This window comes from Vanacampus margaritifer, chromosome 19 (genome assembly GCF_051991255.1).
Source record: "Vanacampus margaritifer isolate UIUO_Vmar chromosome 19, RoL_Vmar_1.0, whole genome shotgun sequence".
Classification (NCBI taxonomy): Eukaryota; Metazoa; Chordata; class Actinopteri; order Syngnathiformes; family Syngnathidae; genus Vanacampus; species Vanacampus margaritifer.
The window spans coordinates 1,092,501-1,117,500 of record NC_135450.1 but is presented as its reverse complement, the minus strand read 5'-3'; the positions used below and the strand labels follow the sequence as shown (position 1 = coordinate 1,117,500).

The following is a 25,000-nucleotide window of genomic DNA, read 5'->3' as shown; positions in this document are numbered from 1 at the left end:
CACCAGTCCCTTTTTTTATTATTCACTACACAAATACAAAGTACGAAATAAACACCAATAACTGTTTAATAAACAGTAATCAGGGGAAAAAAAGTTTTTGTAATACACTTTAATGCAAAATTAAAATTAGTCTGATTAATCGATTGAATAATCGATAGATTAATTGATTCAAAAAATATTCTAATCACTTTATGCTAATAGGAATACATGAATGACAAATAGCTGAACAACTTACCACCAGTGTATATTTATAGGCTGATGGTGATGAATGCAGACTCTTTCAGTGGCACGATGGACCCTTGGTTTTGGCCATGAAAAAGGGTGGAGTGTTCCTCATGGATGAAATCTCCTTGGCAGATGACTCTGTTCTTGAGAGACTAAACAGGTATACAAAAAACACACAATACCACAAACGCACAGGTGTACATTTGTTACTGACATTGTACAAACACCAGTTTTAATGAATTTGGGATGTTGTGGCAAATTTAAATGCAATGATTTTCATGTCCTGTTCAACCTACAGTCCCCTTTACATCAATGATAAATATGAGACAAAAGGTCAAAAGCTTTTATTTCATGGTATTTTTAGTTAGATATTGAGCCACTTTTCAAGCGAGCAAATCTATTTGAATATGTGACTGATGGGTGTTTCTAGTTGCTCAGGTGTTGCCTTTTAGCTTGATTGCTTAAAACTATTTTCTGTTCTAGCGTACTGCCCGCGGGACAGTTGCTATTTTTAGAACAAGCCGGGGGATGTACGTCACCACCCTGGCTACGTGCCCGGACATGTTATACATCGTTCGAAAGCTGAGTTCCTAGAGATTTGAATAATGCTGTCAGGATCAGTCAACCTAGAACATTTAATAAACAACAGACAAGAAAGGAAGAGAAGAGACTTCAATTATTTTTGCTTGCGAGGAGAACGGACATTCTGGCCAGCCCTCTCTTTTTATTTCTTTAGAGGGCGTTCCGTAGTTACCCAGCCGTTGCTGCTCTAAAGGGGACAGGGAACACCGCAGCAACATTAAAACCATCACGGGTATGAATCATTGTGCAGATAATAATTAGACGTGTTTTTCTTCGGCACTGAAAGTTTCAACAGTCAAAGTTCAACCATTCAACCGCAAAATGTTCCAGCCATTATCTTATGATAAGAGCACAGTTCTTATTTTTGAAGCTGCAAGAGCATGGGTCATGCTTTGTAATACTATAAGAGTAAATATGGGATAACTTATGTACATTGATTCTAACAAAGGTCCAACATTTTACAATACAATCATATTTGCATGCTCAGCCGAGCACTTAAGTCGTACATTCGCAGGCACAAAAAAAAGATGCAATTTACCATGTCAGCCTTGTACAGTTCCAATTGTTCGTTCACACACACACACCAAGCCTCACATACGTTTTAGCCACGCAAATTCGCAATCAAAGAATAGAGGGTCGGATGTTAGAATGTTAACATGGAGGAGCCATTTGGACTGCGTAGCACTACTTCCCTGCTTTAAAAGAACATACTCGGTTAGTCGTTAGCACCGAGCTAGATTGCTACAGCTCTCCGAGAGGTTTCAAACCCCTGTGAAAGCAAAGAGCCAAATGAACGCCGTTTTGTCACTTGGAGTGACTCCAAGCCACTGGATCTTTAGATGTGAAGTGTATTTTATTCAGCAACTACAGAAAATAGCTTGTAAGTGTTAAAGTGTAGCTCATGTTCTTTCTGGTTCGCTTGCAGTAAAGCGGTGTGACTTTACAATGCGCATTCGAAAACTTAACAAAACAAAAGCGTTCAACGTTGTGAAAACGAGTCACTAGTAACACAATATATCAGTAATAAATTAAATAATAATGCATATATTTGTGGGGACTGGCGTCAAGTTGTATTTTACTTTTTTTTTTCACTTTGTTAAAAATTAGATAGCTCTTAATATGAAAAGAACACATCAGTCGTTTCTGGTTCGTTTGCAGTAAAGTTTTTTACAACTTGCATCCACATCGAACTTAACAAAATAAGAGCATACACCAGAGGTGGGCATCGAGGGCCGGAGTCCTGCAGGTTTTGCATGTTGCCCTTTTCCAACACAGCTGATATATGATCAGCTCATCAGCAAGCTCTGCATAAGCCTGATAACAATCCTGTTGATTGGAATCAGCTTGTGTTGGAAGTGAGAAACCTCCAAAACCTGCAGGACTTCGGCCCTCGAGGACCGAGATTGCCCACGTCTGGCATACACCGATGTGCAAAGGAGTCACTGTAACACAATTTAGCAGTAATAAAATAAATAATAATAATATTAATTATAATAATAACAATAACAAAAAAATGACCAACACAAATCAATGTCACACTTTACAGTACAGTACATATTTTTAATTTTAAAACAATTTTATGAATTGTTATGAAATTTTTTCAATGACTAAAAACTGCAACCATAGTTCTATTAGTTTAACATTTCTTTCCACTTTTATGTTAACAAGAATATGAAAAATTAGGAAAAACAATTATTGTATTGTAAATTTTGATATAAATTTTGATATAAAATGTGCAATTAATTTGCGATTAATTGTGAATTAAGAATGTTAGTCGACTGACACCTCTAATATATACTTTATAGTTTGGCGCCAGACAAGTCGTTAGATATTAAGTAAAAAAAGATAGTTGTGAGCATTCACATTGACTGTACATCCTTTCCTAACATGTCAACAGAATTATCCATTCTTGCTGCTTTTGATTGAGACAAGCCTCAAATCTTCCAAATAGGCAGGCTTTTATTTTTTTTCCTTGCATTAAAATTTGAACCAATTTAAAGATTCTATTACCTAACATTGTGAAAATAATAAACATGAATTCCTCCAAGCGGGAAAGTCAACGATCAACATACAGTAGTTGTACAAATTCTGCCTTTCACCACAACATAATTTAATGGGAGCATAAAGTTTTACCTCCGCACAAAATAAATTGAGGGCAGTCCCTACAATGCCTATATTTGTCAGTGTTTTAGAGATGGAGAAATCCCTTGTCCTGGCAGAGAAAGGCAGTGTTGACGACAATGATGTGGAGCTGATCAGAGCTGCTGAAGGTTTCCGCTTGGTTGCCACTATGAACCCTGGGGGAGACTTTGGAAAGAAGGAGGTAGGTAGAAACTGCAATACTCTGTGTGTGTCTTTACCACTCAGTGTTCAATTTACAGTATAAAATTGATCATTCTGACTTTAACTGTGGTTACATTAGGTCACATCAATACTTTACTTATCCAAAAGTAAATTTTGCATTTTAGTACATTCATTCATCTTGATATATTTTCTCATTTTTTTCATAGTTTTTTAATGTCTAGACCTATATATAACCTGAAATATAACATTGTGCTTTTGTACTTGGTCAGCTTTCTCCTGCCCTTAGAAACCGGTTCACAGAGATCTGGTGTCCACAAAGCAATGATCGTACTGACCTTCACCAGATTATCCAACACAATCTATGTCCTGGGCTATCACTAAATGGTAAGATATCTTGGAAATACGAGCGTTTTTCCACACTGGTCATTTGAGCAGACCCCAACCTTTTCCTCGTCTGCTTTCCTGTGTGTAAGGTATCAATTTAGGATGGTGGGGATTGAAGTTGATTCTTATTTATCAGCATCCAACATAACAGGTGGAACATCACTAAGGCAGTGTGTGAAGTTTAACACTCAAGACTCACTGTCCACATGTTGAAAGCAATTGTCAGTGTTGCTATTAGTCTAAATACATTAATGAAGAAACCCACATTGCTGTGTGAATGTGCACTTCAGAAATGGCAATGTTTGAGTTAGAGGAGTTTTGCTGTAAAGCCAAGTACTCAATTAGATTTCTTTAAGTGGGTGCAATAATGCAATTACACCCTTTTAAAGATAAACTTTTATTTCTTTAGAATATTTAAAATTGAAATTACACTATATAATGAAATAAAACATTGTAAATATCCAAAATAAATAATCAAAACCTCCAAAAACAATAAATAAAATGAGTCTGTTAACAATAAAATGCACTTGAACAGGGCTCGACATTAACGGTGGCCTGATGGCCCGTGGCCACCACGTGACTGTGTCGGGTCACCTGAAGTTAACTAATGACGGCCCGAACGGGTTACCACTGTAAACCTCTTGAGCCAACTGAACTTATTGAGCCAACTGAACTTATTGAGCCAATTTAGCTATTTTACTTACCATTACACTTTCTATTAACAGTAGCGGCAGTTATTGCTTTAACTTAATAACTTCAAATCTGTCCTCAAAGCCACCATGCATTGAATGGTATGTGACGCTTGTGGCAGTTAGCATAGCATCTAGCTTCGTTCGCTGCGATCACAGCAGATAAAAGCCTTTGATCACCGCAAATTGTTTTAAATAGAGCGGGCGTTGCTGTCTTTGCATGTAGCGGACTGTGTTGCTTTCTTTGCATGAGTTTTCATGCATGTTTAGACCTTCAAATTCAGCGTTTTTGTTTTGTCTTGTGAAAAAGGCATTGCCACGGAAACGGTTTCACGCAAAATCACAAAGTTCGTGTTTCAACATGATCTTCCAAGCAAATATGAGGTTGATCTGGTTATGCTAGGCGAAAATCCACAGAGAAAAATTGAAAATTTCATTTTACCAGTAGGGGACACTACCACTACGATGAAAAATAAGTTCGTATAGATGTCTTCAGGCCTAGATTGTCATCAAACGAGAAAATAGGATCATCTCGGTCAAGTTACGATCGATTTAATGGCCACACACATTGCCAAAAAGACACGATATTCAGTCTGAGGCACAGGATAAGGAAGAAACAGAAGTGTTATCACAATAGGCACCTGCTGTAAAAAGTGTGCCGCCGCAGCTGTACCCATCGCGCATTCACCATCTTAATTTGTTGAATGAACGTCGCGAACAACAATGAAGGAAGGAAGCAGAGCTCAACTTGCGAACTTGTGAATAAAGCAGAATGAAATTCCACATAGAAATTGCAATAGTTATTGAGAAATCAATCTACTTTCACACTTTATGCCTTTATTAATATCTTTGACACAGAGAATATGTAAAAATTGTACACTCTACCGCCCTATGGAACTGTACAGAACTTGGAAATACAACAGCATAGAACAACACCGTACAGGCTTATTTGTGTCGCGATCATTTTTCATCCTCAAGTTTCATATTGCATAGCTCATATTTGATTTTAATTTCATCCCACTTAAAAGAGCATAAAGTGAAAACTTGCGGTGATATTCTGCGAATCAGGTTCATTTGTGACGTGTCAAAGTGGCGTATCATATTTCATAGTCGTCTCATGACATTGAGAACGAGAAGTGATCAAAACATTACAGAATTTGCAATACGTTACATTAGTCTACATTTCGTACAAGGCATTGCCACATTTCACAACTTTTAATTACACCCAACTTGCTGTCACTCTGCTCTTGCAGCAGTCACTGCTTGGGCCCTAATAATAATATGTACAAAGACAATAGTGACCTGGCAGGCCCAAATAATAATAATGATAAGCCTTACAAAAACAATGGGGACCTCGCAGCAATCGCTGCTCGGGCCCTAATAATACATTTGTGTTTGTAGACGTATTTATACAGCTTATGCATCATGATTTGTCAATGTTAAAGGTTCCATATTTGAGAACTTTTTCCATGTACTGTACTTAAAAAATGTTGAGTTTCTTATATTTTTTTCTTTTCCTTTTTTGTTTTAACTTGTCCCACATAGGTGGAGATGTTTCAGACCTGATCCTGGATTTCATTGAGTGGTTGATCCTTCAGGATTTTGGCCGACATTGTATCATCAGTGTCAGAGACATTCTTTCATGGGTTCACTACCTTAATGCTGTGTGTAAACGGAATGAGGACGAAGGTGGTGCGGAGTGGGACCTCAAACAGGACACTGTTCAAGCTCTCATCCACGCTACATGTCTGGCATATATTGATGGAATTGGTTCAGGTGGGTAAATTGTCTTACTCTTACTCAGGATTTTACTTAATAGGAAATGTTTAAAAAAAAAAATGCCACGTGGGGTTTTCTTTTCTTTTTGAAGGAACCACTGCGTCCAGTTCCAACAACGCTATCATAGCACGCAGCAGGTGCTTGGACTTTTTGCACAAGCGCCTGCGCAAAATGAATGAACCGGATCAGGAGACGCTTGATACACTCAGAATCTATGACAACAGCCTTCTGCGAGAACCTCAATGGGGCAAAGACTTCTTTGGAATCAACCCCTTCTACATTCCCTTAGGTATAGTTTGAGCTACTCACTGCATTCTATATTTGTCTGTTTGGATTGTATTCTGCATTATGAATTGCTGGTTTCACTCTTCATATACTGTGAATGGAAGGGATTGTCAGCAATATACTTGCATTACCACATCATACTATTAATTATAACTATGTATACTTACAGCGTTTCCGTTGTATTCATTCAAATTTCCACCTAAAGCAATTGGAGGCTGAAGAGGACTGCAGCTACGCATTGTTAGACCAGATTGATGGTATAAAAAGACGACCAGATGGCTGGGCTCAACACTGCGACCAATTTACAACAAATGCAGCCAACTTTACAGTGTTTGCTGGTCAAAAAAAATAAATCATCCAATCACACGGCACAAGTGCATGTTTTAATTAGCGGCACTACAGATCTTTAAGCCGTGACGCGTTCGTATCAAGTGGAAGGACGAGTCAAGTTGGCTACTACGCGCTACTAAGGCCAACTTCAAAATAAAAGATTAACAGTTACAATAGCTTTGGTAGACTTTTATTTTGAAATTGATCCTCAATGCGCCTGGTAGTGTGGCGTCTAACTTGACTCGTTATGGTCCACGGTATTTTGTGACCATTCGTTTTTTTCCCCCTGTATGATGGGGTCCCTCTCGACGACCAAGATCAACGCCATCCCGAAATCATATTCAATTGCTAATTAGGGATGCCAAGAAATCGCTACTTAATTACGCCGCACAACTCTCAACTCTAGCAGTTAGCCGCTAATGGGAATGTAAACTTTGACGTCTCTTGTGAGATGCAGTTGGTCATTTCATACGCACACAGAAAGAAGTCCCATCAATGCATTAAATGTTAAAAATTGCAAATATGCAAACAATGTGGGCTTTCTATAAATTAATAAAAGCTGTCATATCAAGAGGAATGAGGTGAAATCACTTTGCTATTTTACCTAATTACGATCAATGGTACATCTAGTCACTTATGTATACAATACCTAATCTATTAACTAGGCTTCCATTTTCCCTTCTAGTGGTTGGTATGTAAATTAATCAAAAATAAAGAATAAACCTGCCTTTCTTATATATAATTCTTATGTGGCGGCTGTGGCTCACTCATCCAGTAATCGGAAGGTTGGCTATTCGATCCCCGCTCTCCCCAAGTAAACCTAAACACACAGAAACAGTGAAGAAGGAAGTCTGTACAGGTATTGGGTTTCACACTGAGTGTCAGAACGAATACCCAGCTGCTGTGTTGGTAGTCTCTTGTTAGTGCTGACTTTAAAGCTGCAATGGTTGAAATCAACCATGGTTTTGGAGACTGCCAGCATTTGTTGCTAAAACCTCGTTAACTCATTGAAAATTATTTTAGTTCTGTTCTTTCAAATGGAGACATACCCTGTGTCCATACAGGTCCTGTGGCTGAGAGCAATAACCTGTCTGACTACACCATTGAAGCAGGCACGACTGCAATGAATACCCTAAGGCTTTTGCGGGCACTGAAACTTCAGAGGCCTGTTCTGTTGGAGGGATCTCCTGGTGTTGGGAAAACTAGTCTTATATCTGCACTGGCAAAAGCTTCAGGGAACCATCTGGTCAGAATCAACTTGTCAGAGCAAACAGTTAAGCATTTCTTCGTCTACCTGTCTATTGTGCTCCGAAATGGTCAAGAAGTACAAATGCAATATGCTCCAGTATTGATGATGTACATTTGCCTGACAGGATGTCACAGATTTGTTTGGGACTGATCTCCCCGTAGAGGGAGGGAAGGGAGGGGAGTTTGCATGGCGCGATGGTCCTCTTCTAGCGGCTTTGAAGGCAGGGCACTGGGTTCTCCTAGATGAGGTACAAACCACTTCAAGTGATAAACTCACTGTTACTTAATAGTTGTCTACCCAGATACTTTTTGTTGTGCTGAACACATCAATAAAATTGCCTTTTGCTTTATGCCAACAGCTGAATCTGGCATCCCAGTCAGTGTTGGAAGGACTGAATGCCTGCTTTGATCACAGAGCAGAAATCTTCATTCCTGAGCTGGGCATGACCTTCCAAGTTCAGCAAGAGAAGACAAAAATATTTGGCTGTCAGAACCCATACACACAAGGTGGTGGAAGAAAGGGGCTGCCCAAATCCTTCCTTAACAGATTCACACAGGTAGCAAACATTAAAAATAAGTTTTTACTAATTTGCTTTGCAGTTCAATACCTTTTTTTTTTTTTCTTTCTGAGAGAGCTCAGTATTGTTCATTCGGTAATCTTACCGATTCGACATGTCATCATCATTGCTTGCTCTCTCTCTCTTTTTAATTTTAATTTTTTTAAATTTAAAAAAAATATATATATATATTTTTCTTTTTTGTATGCGCGGCTGTGTGTGTGTGTGCTCATTAATTCACCTAAAACCTAGTTCAATATCTAATACTGCGTGTAACTGGCCTTCATATATAGTACAGTAGACCCCTATTAAAGGGAAAAAAGGATCAAGCCGGCCCACGAATAGCGAAAACACACTTAATAAATTTGTTTATAAGAAATAAGTTTTTTCCCTGTCTTTTTGATCTACACAAATTTAGTTACTCCTCATGCACTTCAAATGAACTGTTAACGGTTCGTGTGGGGGTATTTTTTTTTATTTTTTTTACTGTGGTTTGTGTACTTATGCCTTTATCATTTTAGCTCTTATTTGTCACTTCATGACTGATTATTGTTTGTCTTTCTAGGTGTTTGTGGACCAGCTCACCAGCAAAGACATGGAGTTCATAGGAAATTCAGTTTTTCCGGCCATTGATAAAGAAATCATTTCTAAAATGGTGGAATTCAGTGACAGTGTAGGTTGTTTTTTTTTTTTTCAATTCTATATTATTGTACAAAAGTGACGGTACACAGACATTCCGTTTTGACATTATCTAAAAAATAATCCCCAAAAAACATACATTTTGTTAGAATATGAGATTTTACAATTGATTGCAGTCATTTCTGGACTACAAGCCTTATAGTCGAGAAATTACTATACCTTTATTTATTTGTAGTTTTTGCAGGATTACCGTTAAAAAGAGGCACACTATGTACTGTCAAACACTAAAACTCTTGTGCCACTGACAAACAAATCTGCATGCAGAATGTATCTGCTCACAACCCAAAAAGAAGGTGTGGTGGATAGCAGAATCCACTCTACTCACCTTCTCAAAGTTTTGAAGTGTGTTCACACCCTCCTAACCCATCCTGTTGACACCAAAACATTAAGTCTATGATGAACATGAAGAAGGAATCTAAAGACACAATGGAAAAACATTTAATAAATGTCTGTCTACATACAGCACATCAGGAAAGTTTTCCAAATTTTATGTTATAGCAATATTCCAAAATTAATTCAATTTCCCCCCTCAAACCTTACACACAACACCCCATAAAACATGCAAATGTAATATTGTTGTTATTATTATTTTTAATTATTTATTTTTTCTCATTTTTGAAATATTAGAATTGCAAAAGTAAGAAATCACCTGTACAATTATTCACAGCCTTTGCCCTAAGTCAAAATTGAACTTGGGGTACTTGTTTCTTGTTTCGAATGATTCCTAAACAGTGGCGGCTGCCCACAGCAGCATAGATTTGCACACAAAATTGCTATGTGAAATGATTTTCTATTGCACAATCATTGCACATTATAAACCCTTTTGATCGAAATAGCATGTTTACAAAGGGTATAAAAATTAGTGAGGGAGCTTCTGTTCAGTCCACACAATATGCTAAATCTGATATTCAAGGAATTTGGAATAATCATGAATTTAGGACAGACACTATGTACATGTTTATCAAGAATAGCTTTTTATCGCTAGCGGTTATAAAATATATGAAAGAATTAGGGATACACGATATCGACCAATTTGATTTTATACAGATGAACTAGATAACAAAGAAATATGTTGATAATAATAGATAATAAATAATAATAATAAGATAATATAATAATAGCTGTTGTGGTTGTGGCTCAAGTTGTGCCCAACTCCTCAACCCCTCCCTTCTCCTATGGTAGTGTCGGATATTTGTGACGTCATAATGCACGCGACCTCATGTTCACAGAAGATGCATCATGGCGACATGGCAGTCACCAGTATGGGCTGTCTCCCCAAAATGTTACCCTCACAGTTTTTTGTTGCATTTTTAAAACACGTCTGTTTTGTTTTGGCAAACTGAAAATGAGTTACTGGTTGTCTTTGAAGCAGAGATATCAATCAAATTCAGCTTCATGATGCTTTATACAATGTTTCAATGTATTTGTACATGTTAAACTTATACGTAGTAGGATTCGAAAGTATATTTGTATTCAAGTTAATTTTGCAAACAATTATCAGCTTATCGGTTATCAACATCGGCACTTTCTAAATTATCGGTTTATCTGTATTGGTTGAAAATAGCATTTTCGTGCATCCCTAGAAATAATCTTCTTCCTTCTCCTGCTTCAGCCCTATTTAGGGAAGTAAGTAGTTGGTTCCAGGTAGAGCTGATGGTGGCTTTAAAATTTGATAAGGGTGTGGGAGATAGGATCTATTATTGATAACCGAAATGGAAAACTCTTTTTCATTTCAGGATCTTGTTTCTAAATTTGATATTCCTCAGAAACATATTTTTTTTGTGAGCAAATTATAAGTTAAATGGCAGCAGAACAAGGGGGAGCCACACATATTCCACCTCTGTCAGTACTGGAGGGAAGGACTTGATAAAGATACTCTTGGAACAGGCTTTGTTTCTAAATTCTATGACATGCTCGCCAAATCCTCAACAGAAAGCTCAAACTATTGCAATATAGTTAGATAATGACATTGTATATATATATACAGTGCTGCTCAAAAGTTTGTGAACCCTGCATGCATGGTCAGACTTTTTGTATAAAATATTAAAATAACCTTATTAAATGTTTAGTCACCCCCAATGTTATAATGCTGACATTGAAAATAATGGACTTGAACAAAAATAATGATATTGTCATTCATTCTTAAACAAAAGTTGTTGATTTAAGAAAAACTCAGATTTCATGGGTGCAAAAGTATGTGAACCTCTCACTTAATCAGACCTTGCCCCTCCTTTTGCAATGAGTTACCAGTCTTTCACATCTACTTTGGGGGATTTTTGCCACTCTTCCTTGCAAAATGCAGCCAATTGAAAGAGGTTGGATGGGCGTCTAGCATAAACTGCCTGTTTCAGGTCCTGCCACATTATTTTGAAAGAATTTAAGTGAGGATTTTAACTGGGCACATTCAGAACATGAATCTTGTTGTTCTCCAGCCATTTCTTGGTTGTATTGCTGGAATGCTTTGGATTATATTCGTGTTTCATGATCCATCTTCTACCGGGCTGTAACTTCACAAAGAACGGCTTCAGGTTATGATCCAGGATTTCACAATATTTCTCTAAAATCATGATTCTCTGGACTATGTGGAGTGGTCCAGGTTCTGAGGATGAAAAGCCAGCCAGAATTTAACATTCTCACCCCCATGCTTCACGGTAGGGAGAAGGTTCTTTTGCTGGTATGCAGTGTTGACTTTTCACCAAACGTGACTGTTTTAGTTGTGACCAAACAATTCAATTTTGGACTCATCTGTCCACAGATGGCACTTCCAAAAAGCTTCAGGTTTGTCCAGGTACTCTCTGGCAAAGTTAAGATTGGCAGCTTTGATATTTTTTGTGAGCAGAGGCTTCTATCTTGCAAGTGTTTCATGGAAGGCTTTTCTTCTGATTGTCGAAGCATGCCACATGTGTCCCAGGTGCAGCAAAAGGTCTGCAAATCCCTCAATGCGATGCACAGGTTGGCTTTTACCTTATCATTTGTCTTGTAGGTCTTGCAGATATTTTAGAAGGCCGTTCACTTCTAGGCAGGATTGTAGTAATTTTCAGTGTTCTCTAGTTGCCGATGATCAAATTTTTTTTAGATAACTTTATAGCTTTCCTCACACTGATGTGCTGTCACTACCCACTTCCTGAGGTCCCCTGAGATTTCGCTTCCTCTCAGCATGACTGACCTGTATGGGTTCACCTGGGTAAGACTTAAGTGACGTGGTTTTGTCTCTTTCAGTCAGTGATGCACAATTTCTTTCCTAACCCTCTCATTTCGTTGGTCCATTTCAGTGGTTAGTTTAGCTACCAATTTGTCCTACCTGATCTTACTTCACTTCACTTACTTTTGCACCTACATGAATTGATCAAAAACTCTTAAGTTTTGACTACACAATTGATAAAAAAAAGAAAAAAAAAAAGAACAATGCATGGAATTGATAAACCTACACCTTTTATTTCATATAAAATGTAATGGTACAACAAAATCAGGTTGAAACAATTGAAAGTCCAAATTGTTCAAGAGGTTCACAAACTTTTGAGCAGTGATTTTCCTTGGTAAGGATAAGGGTACATTGTTCCATTGCATATGGAGTTGTCCTAGATTACAGGAATTCTGGTAAGAAGGATGAATGTGGGACTGGAGCCCACATTTTTTCTGCTCGTTCTTTGTTCGGCTGGGCATAGACTAAACAAATTCGAGCAAATATTTGTGGATATATTTGTTTTGTTTTAGTCATTTTTTCCTATCGGACACATTATTACAGGTTACATCGGTCACATAATATCATTTGCAACATTGACATCCAAAAGAAGGGCTGACGGGTAGAAGCCATGGCTTATTAGTGCCCCATCAATTTTTACTATACGCATCAGTCATATACATTGATTATGATAGTCGTTGATTCATATTGTTATCAATCCCAGAATTAAGTCTGCACACTCCTCGCTCAGTTCATTTTGAGTAATGTCTGTGTGTAAGTTGCAGCCAGTACCAATCATTTGGAATTGGTAATTTGGTTACCCAGACGCCAACAAGCAGCTCACCCAACCAGGCGAGCAGCCAAGGTGAGCGCATGCTCGTTCACCAGTAGCGTCTTCGCTGACCTTGAAACAGCTTTCACACATGTTGTGGCTTCCAGAAGAGTAGATCGGCTTGTATTCTGCCCATTGCGTCCAGAGCAATGTTCACTCCATTCTGGTCAGTTCAGCTACCACTGTTGCCAGCATCCGATGAAGCTTAGATCTTGATACTCTTGAGCGCTCACCAAGGCCAGCCCACCCGGCGGAGTAACACCCGCTAGCCGCATCCCGGAACCATGTTCACCATCCCATTGTAACTATATACAGCAAATACATTGCAGCCACAATACAACCTTATCACGACAGCCTTGCATGTTACAACAAATGTCCAAACAGAAATAGAGCCAGAAAATGTTTACATTCTTACAGGAACAGCAATACATGTTATCAATGCAGGTGTATAAACAAGAGTTAACCTTGGCAGTGTCGGCAAGTAATCATATGCTATATTTACATTATTCAAATCATGACAGCTCCAGTTTTGGGTTAATTAGTAATATGTTACAATCATTTCATTTGGGTAAAACATAATCCACAATTTAATGACGTGAGTTACTGATAGCAGTTACAGGGATGTGATTTTTCCGCAAATTCGCGGAATTCCGCTTTTTTTACAGTATCTCCCCCCCCCAAAAAAAAAAATTCAGATTTTTTTTTTTTTTTTAGTAGTTCATTGTGTATGCACATGACTCCGACAGATAACATCTTCTGCTATAACAAAGACATTTGTGGTATGCTCTAATATGAGTTACTTTTCATTTGGTCATGATACAATTATTTGTTCATGAAATTTGAACTCTTCAACATTATTTATGTGTTAACTTAGTAATCACATTAGTTAGATATGATGATATTCTCAGTGATAGTTTTTAAAAGCAAAGGCGGCAGTCCAATGTTTTTGAATGTGACTGATTTTGATTTGACTAAAACTGCCATTTTATATGGGATAGTTCAATATACATTGAAAATTTATGCTGTTGTTTTGTCTATTTCTTTGTCATGTGAGTGCATTGAAAGTACTTAAAAACACGGAAAACCCATGAGCTCCGGGGGGCTACGCCCCCCTTGTCCCCCCACCAGGGCACTGCCCTGGACCTAGCTGGGTGCCAGCGACCCCCGGCTAAATTTTCAGATAATTTCACTTTGGTCAAATCACATCCCTGCAGTTATTGTCTCTCAAACTCCGCCAATTCTTCCACTCTTTTCACAATTTGTATTTTCTTCTGAGAAGATGAGTCTTTTTTTGTTTGGATGAAGATCCGACAGTCTTTTGTCCATGTGTTCTCGATAAATCCATTCTTTCTTAATTGCCGCGCCCTTCTGGCAATGTCAGCATTTCGTTTTGTGAGATTTTCATTGACGTAGACATGTTTACCTTTAAGCTTGCAAATATCTCTCAAAAAAGCAATCTTTTTCTTCCTGTCAACAAACCCGATCAGAACTGCCGATGGTCGTGTCCCCCCAGTTGGAAGCGAAAAGCACATCTGAATGTGCGCTAGATCCACAATTAATCCCAAATCTCTGAGTTGAATTGTCACTTGCTGTTCGACAGTCTCGTTCGCTGAAGCTTGGTCAGAATCAACTGCACTTGTGCTGGCAGTAGCTCTCGTCCGAGGGGCCGCGACACGGTTTAATCTGGATTTTTCAAGGAGTTTGGGTACAGTTTCTGGTTCATATTAGACACAATGACATTTCACACCTATTAGGTGAACCTGGGACGCAATGATATCCTTGCTGGGACAATGACATTGGACTGTATTGTGTACCTTGACAGACGTGTGGGAGCCCTCACTATTTTCAGTTAAAAAATAAACATTGTTTTAAAAAGGGCCTTATATATTGAAGTAGACCAGTGTTGCAGCATTTTGAAATTAAGAAGCAACAAACTAAAGAAAATAGAGTACAGTTTACCTGTAGAATATTTGTACATTGTTTACCCAATTATCATGACTACATTGTCTGTGAATTTGACACTTTACTTTGTGTCTCAATAGCTTTTACAGGAAGTGAGTGTTGAACGAGGCTGGGGTCAAAAAGGAAGCCCATGGGAGTTCAACCTGCGTGACATATTCCGCTGGTGTCAGCTAATGCTGGCAGACCAGTCGCCAGGATTTTTCAACCCTGGCCAACATGTGGCTTTGGTATACGCAGACAAAATGAGAACAGAGGCTGACAAGGCACAGGTAAACTGTTTTATCTCGAGCTGCCTATCTAATTGTTGATGTTTCATTCTCATTAGTGTGGAACATGGTGAATTTCTTCTTCCACCGCACAGGTGCTGGCTGTATTCAAGAAGGTGTTTGGGGAAGACTTCGAACCTTATACAGGTTCTAGACAATTTCATATCACTCCACTAAGCTTGCAGGTAGATCCAAATATTAAAACAACTGTTCTCCTGCAACAACCTGAAATCATTCATTTATTTGTCCAAATTATCCCTGTTAGGTGGGCTTCTCTGTCCTGCAGCGAAGTGGTGGAGCCTCTGTGGGCTTAGATCCCCCACTCTCCATCACACACCAAGCCTTGCGGCCACTTGAGTCCCTCATGAAATGTGTTGAAATGAACTGGATGACGATTCTGGTTGGGCCAACTGGCAGTGGTAAGACCAGCCTGGTGAGACTACTTGCTCTCTTAACAGGAAACCGCCTCAGGGTCATGCCCATGAACAGTGCCATGGACACTACAGAGTTGCTTGGAGGCTTTGAACAGGTAACGTTGATTCATGTTTTCGCATGCCGTTATTGTCTAAAAATTGTAGATGACAACCATGTCTTTATTTCTAAGGTGGATATTATGCGTCCATGGCAACATGTTCTTGAAAGCGTGTACTACATGGTTGCCTTGGTAGCAAGACGTGGCTTGATGTCGCTGGATGTATGCCTTCAAGACACAGAGTTTCTGCTGCAGACATGGGGGCTCTTTTGCCACTGGCTGAGGGAAGAGGAGCTGGAAAGCTCTGTAAGAACATTGAACTCTGAGGCTCTAAACAAACTGGAAGTCATCATTCTCCTCTTGCAAAAACTGAACACAAAGCTCAAAGTGTTCACAGGTAATGGTCAGATGCTGCCAGGCATTCAATGTGAATGAAAGAAGGAAATACTAAAATATGTGTAATTCCCAAATTATTATTTTGTAAACCATGACAAGGAAAGCTGGGAGTGTCATTTAAGTTTCACATCACTTATGGAAGAACCTAGACAAAACTAAATATGATAATGACGTTTTTTTCCCCAGTGACTAAATACGAAAGTGAAAGTATGTAGTATGTACTGTATGTATATGTATGATAGTTTTGCTTTTGCTAACCCGCTAGATATATCAAAGCTGAAAGTGGACTTCATACGACTGAAGGAGCATATGTCACAGCTAGAGAATGACTGGTCTAATGGAGGATTTGAGTGGTTAGATGGTATGCTAATCCAAGCCCTGCAGGCAGGTGACTGGTTGCTCATGGACAATGCTAACTTCTGCAGGTGAGAAATTGTGAATATTTATTGCATTACAGCTTTCAGATGGCCACAATTGCTACTGAAATGCAACAAAGGCACACAAAAAACGCAAACACACACACACACACACACACACACACACACACACACACACACACACACATGAGCCTACGTATAACACAAGTCTTTGGATCGGAAACGCAAATGTAGGCGTCATAAGAATGCAATCCCTACATGTTATTGCATGTTGCCATCCCTACATGTAAGAACAAAAATATCAATACCCCAATAGGTGTTGGAATTTCAGTGTTAATTCCTTCATTTCAACTGTAGGATTTTTTTCCCCCCATTCAGCCATAGAATCATTTGTCAGCAGGGATGTGATTTTTCCGCTAATTAACGGAATTCCGCTTTTTTTATCTCCAAAAATAAAAAATTTAAATTTCCGGGTTTTTTTTGGGTTGTTTTTTTTTTGTAGTTCATTGTGTATGCACATGACTCCGACAGATAACATCTTCTGCTATAACAAAGACATTTGTGGTATGTTCTAATATGAGTTACTTTTCATTTGGTCATGATACAATTATTTGTTCATGAAATTTGAATTCTTCAACATTATTTATGTGTTAACTTAGTAATCACATTAGTTAGATATGATGATATTCTCAGTGATAGTTTTTAAAAGCAAAGGCAGTCCAATGTTTTTGAATGTGACTGATTTTGAGTTGACTAAAACTGCCATTTTATATGGGATAGTTCAATATACATTGAAAATTTATGCTGTTGTTTTGTCTATTTCTTTGTCATGTGAGTGCATTGAAAGTACTTAAAAACACGGAAAACCCATGAGCTCCGGGAAGCCCCCCCTTGTCCCCCCACCAGGGCACTGCCCTGGACCTAGCTGGGTGCCAGCGGCCCCCAGACCCCCGGCTAAATTTTCAGATAATTTCACTTTGGTCAAATCACATCCCTGTGTCAGATCATACACACTTGTAGGTCTGTTGTGTTCCTTTGCTTCTGACAATATTATAATAATAGTATTTCTGTAAGATTATTGTCGTATGTACCTTTGTTTATCCTTGGCGCGCCATAGCTGACTCTATTGCTCCAGTGTCCAAATGACCCGTGGCATTGAGTTGGCCATCCCATTTGTTCATTCGGCAGTCATTTCCATTACGGCAGTAGTGATCCATGAGCTTTTTGTAGTCTTGGTGTAACGTTTGCAGCTTTTTTGGGGGGTCGTGTGAGCATTTCGTTAACCTCACCTAGCTTGGCAGTGATAACGAAGTGGCTTCTGTGACGCTGATTCAAAGTCGTGCTGGATGTCTTCGTCCCCCAAATGCTCAGAAGAGCCTGTACCTCTGTCCACCTATCCATTTGCTTTTCTCCATTTTAAAATATTGCGACTGAGGACATCATAACTAGTAAATATCATAAATAAAATACTGTATACTCAGTAAAAAAACAACTGTATGCTCGCAGTTAGGCTAATGGTGGCAGTTTGTCAGCACGGCACACTCTTATGTAATGTTCAGGGTAGATCTCAAAATACCCTCCTCCAATTTAGGAGCTTAGGTAGTTCTTGCCCGGACGCCCCAGACCCAGAGCCAGTTTTGTGTTTGAATACAAACTTTTGACGAACTCCCAGGGTACATAGGGAAGTTCCATAATTTGTTCCTGCGATGGGAAAGGTCCTATAGTGTACGTAAGTTCCATAATTGGTTCCTGCGATGGGAAAGGTCTTATAGTGTAATTCTATCTCATGCACTGATTTGCCAGCAAAACAGCTAATTATAGTGATCAATTGTCACCGGTGGTTAACACCATTTTAAATACTGCCGATTGATGACTCATTCAATCAGATCATTTCTTAAGGCCTCGATACACCAATCCGACGTCAGGAGTCAGAAAAGCGTCAGGCTGTTGGCATACACTGTCTTATTAATGTAGAAATTACCGTCGTAACGTTGGATCCCATTGGGGTGGGGCGTTTCCGGCAGATTTGAGATGTTGAATAGGTGTCGGGACATTTGATCACTGTGATTGGCTGTTAGCGGATCAGCGCACGTGACAAATGCGCACAGTAAGTCCGTGTTACAATATTGTTCGTTTTGCACAGGTACAATTTACTTTTATAGTACACAATACTCTTTCAAGGAAGAGCTTTGCAGTTGCCTTTTACGAACAATAAGAAATAGTGACTACCGCCGCCGATGGTAAAGAGGGGGATTAGTTCTCACACATGCACATAAGGTACTTAACTCATTCACTTCCAGCCATTTTCACTGAAGCAACCCCCTTTGCTCCCAGCTGTTTTACTGGATTTTGACAGATTTCGCAAGGCCCACAGAATATTGTTCTGTTGCTAGAAAAATATGGAATCTCCCAAAAGAAAGATTAGAGTCTCTTCAGGAATAAAAAGTATATTTGTGTCTGTGTCCGTTTTGCAGCAATTAGCTATAGAATATAGCTAAGTTTCATCATTATTCACAAATCTGTTAAGAACTGTGAGTAAATGAGCTTGTTTGCAACATGGCCTGTTTGAGCTCTTATACTATGCTGCCACCTGCTGGTTGTTATTGTAATTACAGTACTACCATTTTTTTCACCCGTTCTCTAAAGTTCAGAGAATGCATCAAAGCCTTTTGTATGCTCTAGCATAAAAAATGTATAAATATGTATTTGGGACACATTTAAAATAGAACATATTTTTTACATTTTTGGAGCAAATGAGTTAATAATTGGAGTCTTTTTTTGGGTGGGGAGGGTGTCTGGGGATTTGGGGACCTGGGGGCAGTTGGGGCTGGGTTGGGGTGGGTGGCGGGGGGGTCGTGGGGGGAGCGGGGGTTGTGGGCCGGTGGGGTGCCTGGTGGGCCTGCAGTGCCCCGTCCTGCTGCGTTGGGTTGGGGGCGCGGGCCGCGTTGGGGTGGGGGGCGCTCCTGCTCCGGGGTTTGCTATCCGGCCGGTAGCCACTGCGGGGCCCGGGGGTCGTCCTTTGGCGCGGCCGCGGCCTGGGGGGCCCTGAGGTGTTGCGCTTGCTCTGTCCTGGCGGGGGTCGACGGCTCCCCTCTTTGGTGGAGATTTTCATGCATGCTAGATCCACCACACCAGCATCTATCGAGACTCAGACACAATTTGTTTCTCCCTCAGGTCATTGATTCGGTGGAGGCTGGTGTCTGTGGATCTCACTCTGCTTCGTCTGTCCTTTCTACCTTTCCTCAGTTTCTCCTTTGGGCCCTTGAGGTTTCCCTGATTTGTTGGAGTTTAGATGTCTCTGGGGTTGGTGAAGGTTAGTGGCCCGGTGGGTGGTGTCTGGTCGGTGCTGGGCTTCGCTTTTCTTTCTTTTCTTTGGTCCCCCTTCGGGTCTCCTGGCGGCCCCACGACTCTGGCTGGATTTTGAAGTGTTCGGTTTAGGTGAACGGTATGGGAATTCTTATTATTATTTTTTTTCTTTCGCACGCACGCACGCACGCACGCACGCACGCACAAACACACATACAAAAAAAAAAAAAAAAAAGGAGAACAATGATGATGACATTTCAAATGATCAATACTGAGATCTCCCAAAAAAAAAAAGTGTCAAAGTAATCATCTTTATTAACTTTCACTTCAAGTATCAAACTGTTATGAATGATTATTTGGCAAAGCATTCTTAGTGTAAGGTGGAATTAATTATCTTCACCACAGAATCGCCTACTATATATCAAAATATTTTCCTTGACATGGGAGTGACCAGTGGGATGGTCAGAGAGCACATAGCTTCTGAAAATTTCCCTCTGCACTTCTGTTTTTAATTGTAGCTGCTATATGAACATGAACTACCAACAAACTGTATTTTCCCAGTTACCGTATTTAATAATGCCAAGAAGATCGGAAACATGAGCCTTATCAGTTATGCAGGTACTGACGAAGCTCTGTGTCCAAAATGATTCCTGTCGCCCACATAGAGGATGTCATAACCTAAACAATGTGTAGGTATTTTATGTGTGACTTCACGATCTTAACTGGTTTCAACTGGCAAGTATGCCGAAGAGTGCAGAGCTAGGGAAAGGTGCAGATCGTCCAACTAGAGAAGGTCACAGCGATAAAACAGTCTAGCCAAAGTCACCAACTAATTATGTAGAGGCCGAAATCTAGCACTTTATCCCTGTATTGGGGTGTAGTGTTTGACTGGAAGGCCTGATCAGCATAACAGATTCAAGTTTATCCCAAAGCTTTTTAGGGGTTCAGGTCAAACCCTGTGTAATCCAGTGCATACATCTACTGTACATAGCTCCAGTACAAGCACTTGTAATGCCATTACCGGAGAGAGCATTCTCCCACAGAAAATAGGGTTCTCCATTAAACTTGCACTCCTGACATTTTTTTCCCTTCATCAAAATGACATGTTCAGGTAATTTCAGATTAAACATTATGTCAGAAACCATGAGGACTGGAATATTATTAAAAATACTACGTCAAACTTCGAAAATTATTTTGTCAAGGTAATTAATTTCCAACTGCCTAACATAAAGCATGTTTACCATATCGATAGGGCCATGCTACTGGACACAGTAGACAGACAATACACTCCATATTCAAAATAAATGGGAACTGGAACTGAACATTGTTATTGAGGATGGGGAATGGGCAAAAATATGCTTGGGATCACATAAGGGTATTAATAGTAACTCATGGAAGGAGTTTGACTGGAAAATGAAGACAAAGTTCTTTAGGACCCCCTTAGTGGTCTCGAAATTTGTAGATGATTGGATACCTTTCTCACTGACTGGTCCCCCGTATTGAGTTGTCGGATCCCCCCGCACCCATCTTCACTTAGCAAGCTATTTAGTTTTCACTCATCAATGTTTTGTTTTTTAAAACTCTATAGGCCCCAAGGTGTTGTGGTTTTATATAGGAGTGTGACAATAAATCGTGATTTTTTGTTTCCCGATAGATTATCTATACGCCTACGCAAGTATCACGATATTTGTAGTTGATATACAGTCACTATAACGGCTCCATTGTTCATTACTTATTGAACAATTACTTGGCAGGCCGCTAGAGGGAGCGCCTCATAAGAGTGGCGGGAAAATGTATGTAAGTCTTCAGGCGAAGAAGACTCATGATCTTACTTTTACTTGTGTAAGACATTTATTATCTGTCCAGCAACTGACTCAGTTTTGCAAACGGAACACTTAAAAACACATTTTATGGTTCGACTTTTTGAAGCGCACAATTTCTGAGGAATATTAATATTGATTTAATTGGATTTAATATTTTAAGTAATTATATTTATTTACTTTTGCAATGTTACACAAAAAAAATCATCACAGTTTATAAAATGAAACAATTCACTATGTAACTGACTGAAATGTTGCATAACACTAGTGCTTAAGAAAGACACAAATTTATTCACAGAAAGTGGTCTCTGTTTAGAAGACTTTTGTATTTGTTTAAAAAAAATACACTAAAGTACTCACTGTGAAGAAGACACCAGTTTTAATAGTTTGTTTTAGTGATGGTACAAAAATAAACTTATTTTCTCATTGAAAAAAACATCAATTTATGTCTTGAGTAGTTTTATCGTAGATTATCGGGGATTTATTACCTGACCAATATATCGATAATTGAGACGCACACACCTATTACAAATTTGTGTGTCGGCAGGCGAGTGTACAACGTATCCCACACTCAGCCTGACTTCGAGATACTTGATACTCAGATACAAGATGCCATACATTCAAACTATTATAACATATGCCTCCTCTGTATGGGTAGAAAATAAAACAAAAAGCATTACTCTCTTTTGAAGTCTCTTTTTTGCTGCACAATTTTTATTTTTTTTTACTTTGAGCGAGGTACTGAAGAGGAATAACAAAATATTTGTCCTCTTTGCGTGTTCTAAAACTTGAAGACAGATTTAATGTAAGAAAAAACACCTTTGCAAAAATGATTTAATCTAACAGAGATCTCTGGACATCGTGACAGGCTCCAAACATCACATAACACGTGGAATTTCAGAGTGCCGAATGTGTCTCTTCCGCGTGTAAAATGGCTTCTTATAGTTAAACCGACCGCCTCTCTTTCATTTGTAGACAAAACATACTCTCTGGGTACTTTTCCATGAGCAGGGGTGTGTGTTCGAAGCAGATTCTGTTCTCAAGGACCAAATGTGTTTTCGCACAGAACGCTGAGAAGGAATTTTTTTTAGACTAAACAATATGTTCCAGCTTAAGGTCAAATTATACTGAGTTCAACACTACCTCACATCTACAAAATATTTCGACAAGGTTAATATAAAGAATTAAAATGTTAATAATGTATAACAATGGTTAATATATGAAATTAAGTATTAAAAATGTTAATAATATCTAACAGTACCCATCGCCTCCGGTGCGGCAGCTCAACACTTGCCACTCAGCTAAAGTTCTGGACCACCGTCAGCCAGTGCACAGTCTGCCAACCACAGTAAACGTTGCAGTGGACTCTGCCTCCCATTAGCCGCACAACAAAAAACGGACAATTTCAAACCTGCCTGGACGCCCGGAAAGAATGTAATTAAGTGAATATCTCCCTGTAAAACAGCCTAATTCCTCACAAAATCAAGCTAGCAATAGCAATGCCAAACACCATGCAAAGTGAAACAGCCAGTTAATCGAAGCACATCCACAAAGCCAATCTTTCCTTTTACGCCATTCTTTGTGAAAAGTACAAATAATTCTTTGTCCCTTACTTTGCTGAAGATCCGGTAGCTAAGGTGTTGGTCTCCCATCCTTCAAAAGGTGTTTTCCCTCAAAAGACAGGTGTGAGAATAGTTTTATATTCTCCAGAGTGGCGTCATATTACCGCTTTGCTGTATTTTGAATTCATGAATGCACTGTGCAAACGTACGTTCGCATAGGAATAATATAGTGACGTAAAAAGGCTGCGTAGCAATCTGCCTATTTGCGTAAAGGACTTTTCTACTGGGAAACTGACTACACATGCGCGAACACACATCGCTACGTGGGGAAAAGCACAGTATCGGTGTGCCTTCAGGAGGATAATTTTTGGAGCATTTTTGCCTGCAGGCCCGATGAAGTAATGAGTCATTTTTAATTGCGGTATGAAAATCACCAAATGTTGTCACTTAAACCTATAGGTAGTGCAGGCTTTCTGAAATGAAAGAAATAATTAAAATGATTAGAAAAAGGCAAACGGTTTCAACTTTCATATCAGCCTGAGGTAGGCAGTGCCTACCTTGCCTATCCTGACCGCACGTCACTGATAGTTATATTCTGATGTGTTGTCAAGGAATGTACTGTAGATTGTGGTGTCATTGGAAGTGTACAGAATGCAGAGATAGATCACCGCCAGAACATACATAAGTAATCCCCCGATTGGTTTGAGCCAAGTTCAGATGGGGTTCCTGCAGGGACCATGGCGATCTCAATGTTCAAATTAAAATGATCTGTTATTAAGCACTGAGCAACTGACACCTCTTGTTTTTCCTTCCATGAGTGATTTTGAAAGTGATCGTTAAGCAGTTTGGGATATTGAGCCATATGAACTGATTGTGTATGATGTGTTCAGTGCCTCTGTATTGGATCGCCTCAATGCCCTACTAGAACCTGGTGGATCTCTCACCATTAATGAACGTGGGGTTATCGATGGGAAGACCCCAATAATTACACCACATCCTAATTTCAGGTATTATTGAAGTTGTGTCAAGTTGCACTTATTAATCAACATTATTATAATTTTATGTTATTTAAAATACTGTACTATTCTTTTGAACTAAACAGGTTATTACTGACAATGGACCCTGTGCATGGAGAGCTCTCCAGGGCCATGAGAAACAGAGGGGTAGAAATTTACATCCCTGGGGAAAATGACGGAAGCTCCTTAGACACACTGGATTTGAAAACGCTGCTTCACACTGCAGGAGGGACTGGCGATAGTGTATGTAATTTGCTGATTGAAATACACAAAAGCATCAAATCTGCCATCTGGGGTAAGCATCAGTAACCCAATTTAATGATGCAGTTGAGTACTCTGGCGATCTACAAATTGAAATACTGCTTTCATTACTCTAGATTCCCCTGCCTCATCGGTGGCCTCAATGCTCCATGCTGCCACCTTACTATTCTGCCAGCTACAGAGAGGTGTGGATTTACCCAGTGCACTGCAGCATGCCTGTCAAGAGATTTACTCCTTCAGTCAGCGTACCACTGCCAAGCAAAAGGTATAATGTTGATGAGGTTTGAATTTAGCCATATATGCAGTTTTAAAGGTATCCAAGTGACACTATATATTATATACTAATTATCTTGTGTTTATCAACTGTTCTGTATTAAACATGAAACAATATTGCCAGCTAGATTAACAGAGCACTGCAAAATGAGTAAACTGTAGTGTACAGTAAATCAGTTGAATTCTTTCTTGAC

At 39.3% G+C, this 25,000-nt stretch overlaps 1 protein-coding gene across 4 annotated transcripts in view; it reads left to right on the top strand.

The window, feature by feature from the left end:
* The window catches only part of mdn1 (midasin AAA ATPase 1), a 260,821-nt gene that overhangs the window by 108,527 nt on the left and 127,294 nt on the right, over positions 1 to 25,000 (top strand). For all 4 annotated transcript variants that reach the window (XR_013289379.1, XM_077552191.1, XM_077552190.1 and 1 more), the window contains exons 31-47: positions 255 to 385; positions 2,992 to 3,130; positions 3,381 to 3,495; positions 5,730 to 5,960; positions 6,055 to 6,252; positions 7,643 to 7,851; positions 7,952 to 8,074; positions 8,186 to 8,383; positions 8,949 to 9,056; positions 15,138 to 15,326; positions 15,419 to 15,508; positions 15,589 to 15,852; positions 15,928 to 16,192; positions 16,457 to 16,616; positions 24,147 to 24,263; positions 24,359 to 24,567; positions 24,650 to 24,798. Coding sequence is in view for 3 of the 4 variants with exons in the window: in XM_077552191.1 (XP_077408317.1) it covers positions 255 to 385; positions 2,992 to 3,130; positions 3,381 to 3,495; positions 5,730 to 5,960; positions 6,055 to 6,252; positions 7,643 to 7,851; positions 7,952 to 8,074; positions 8,186 to 8,383; positions 8,949 to 9,056; positions 15,138 to 15,326; positions 15,419 to 15,508; positions 15,589 to 15,852; positions 15,928 to 16,192; positions 16,457 to 16,616; positions 24,147 to 24,263; positions 24,359 to 24,567; positions 24,650 to 24,798 (2,895 nt within the window). In the remaining variant the exon portion in view is untranslated. The remainder of the gene's footprint in view (positions 1 to 254; positions 386 to 2,991; positions 3,131 to 3,380; positions 3,496 to 5,729; positions 5,961 to 6,054; positions 6,253 to 7,642; positions 7,852 to 7,951; positions 8,075 to 8,185; positions 8,384 to 8,948; positions 9,057 to 15,137; positions 15,327 to 15,418; positions 15,509 to 15,588; positions 15,853 to 15,927; positions 16,193 to 16,456; positions 16,617 to 24,146; positions 24,264 to 24,358; positions 24,568 to 24,649; positions 24,799 to 25,000) is intronic.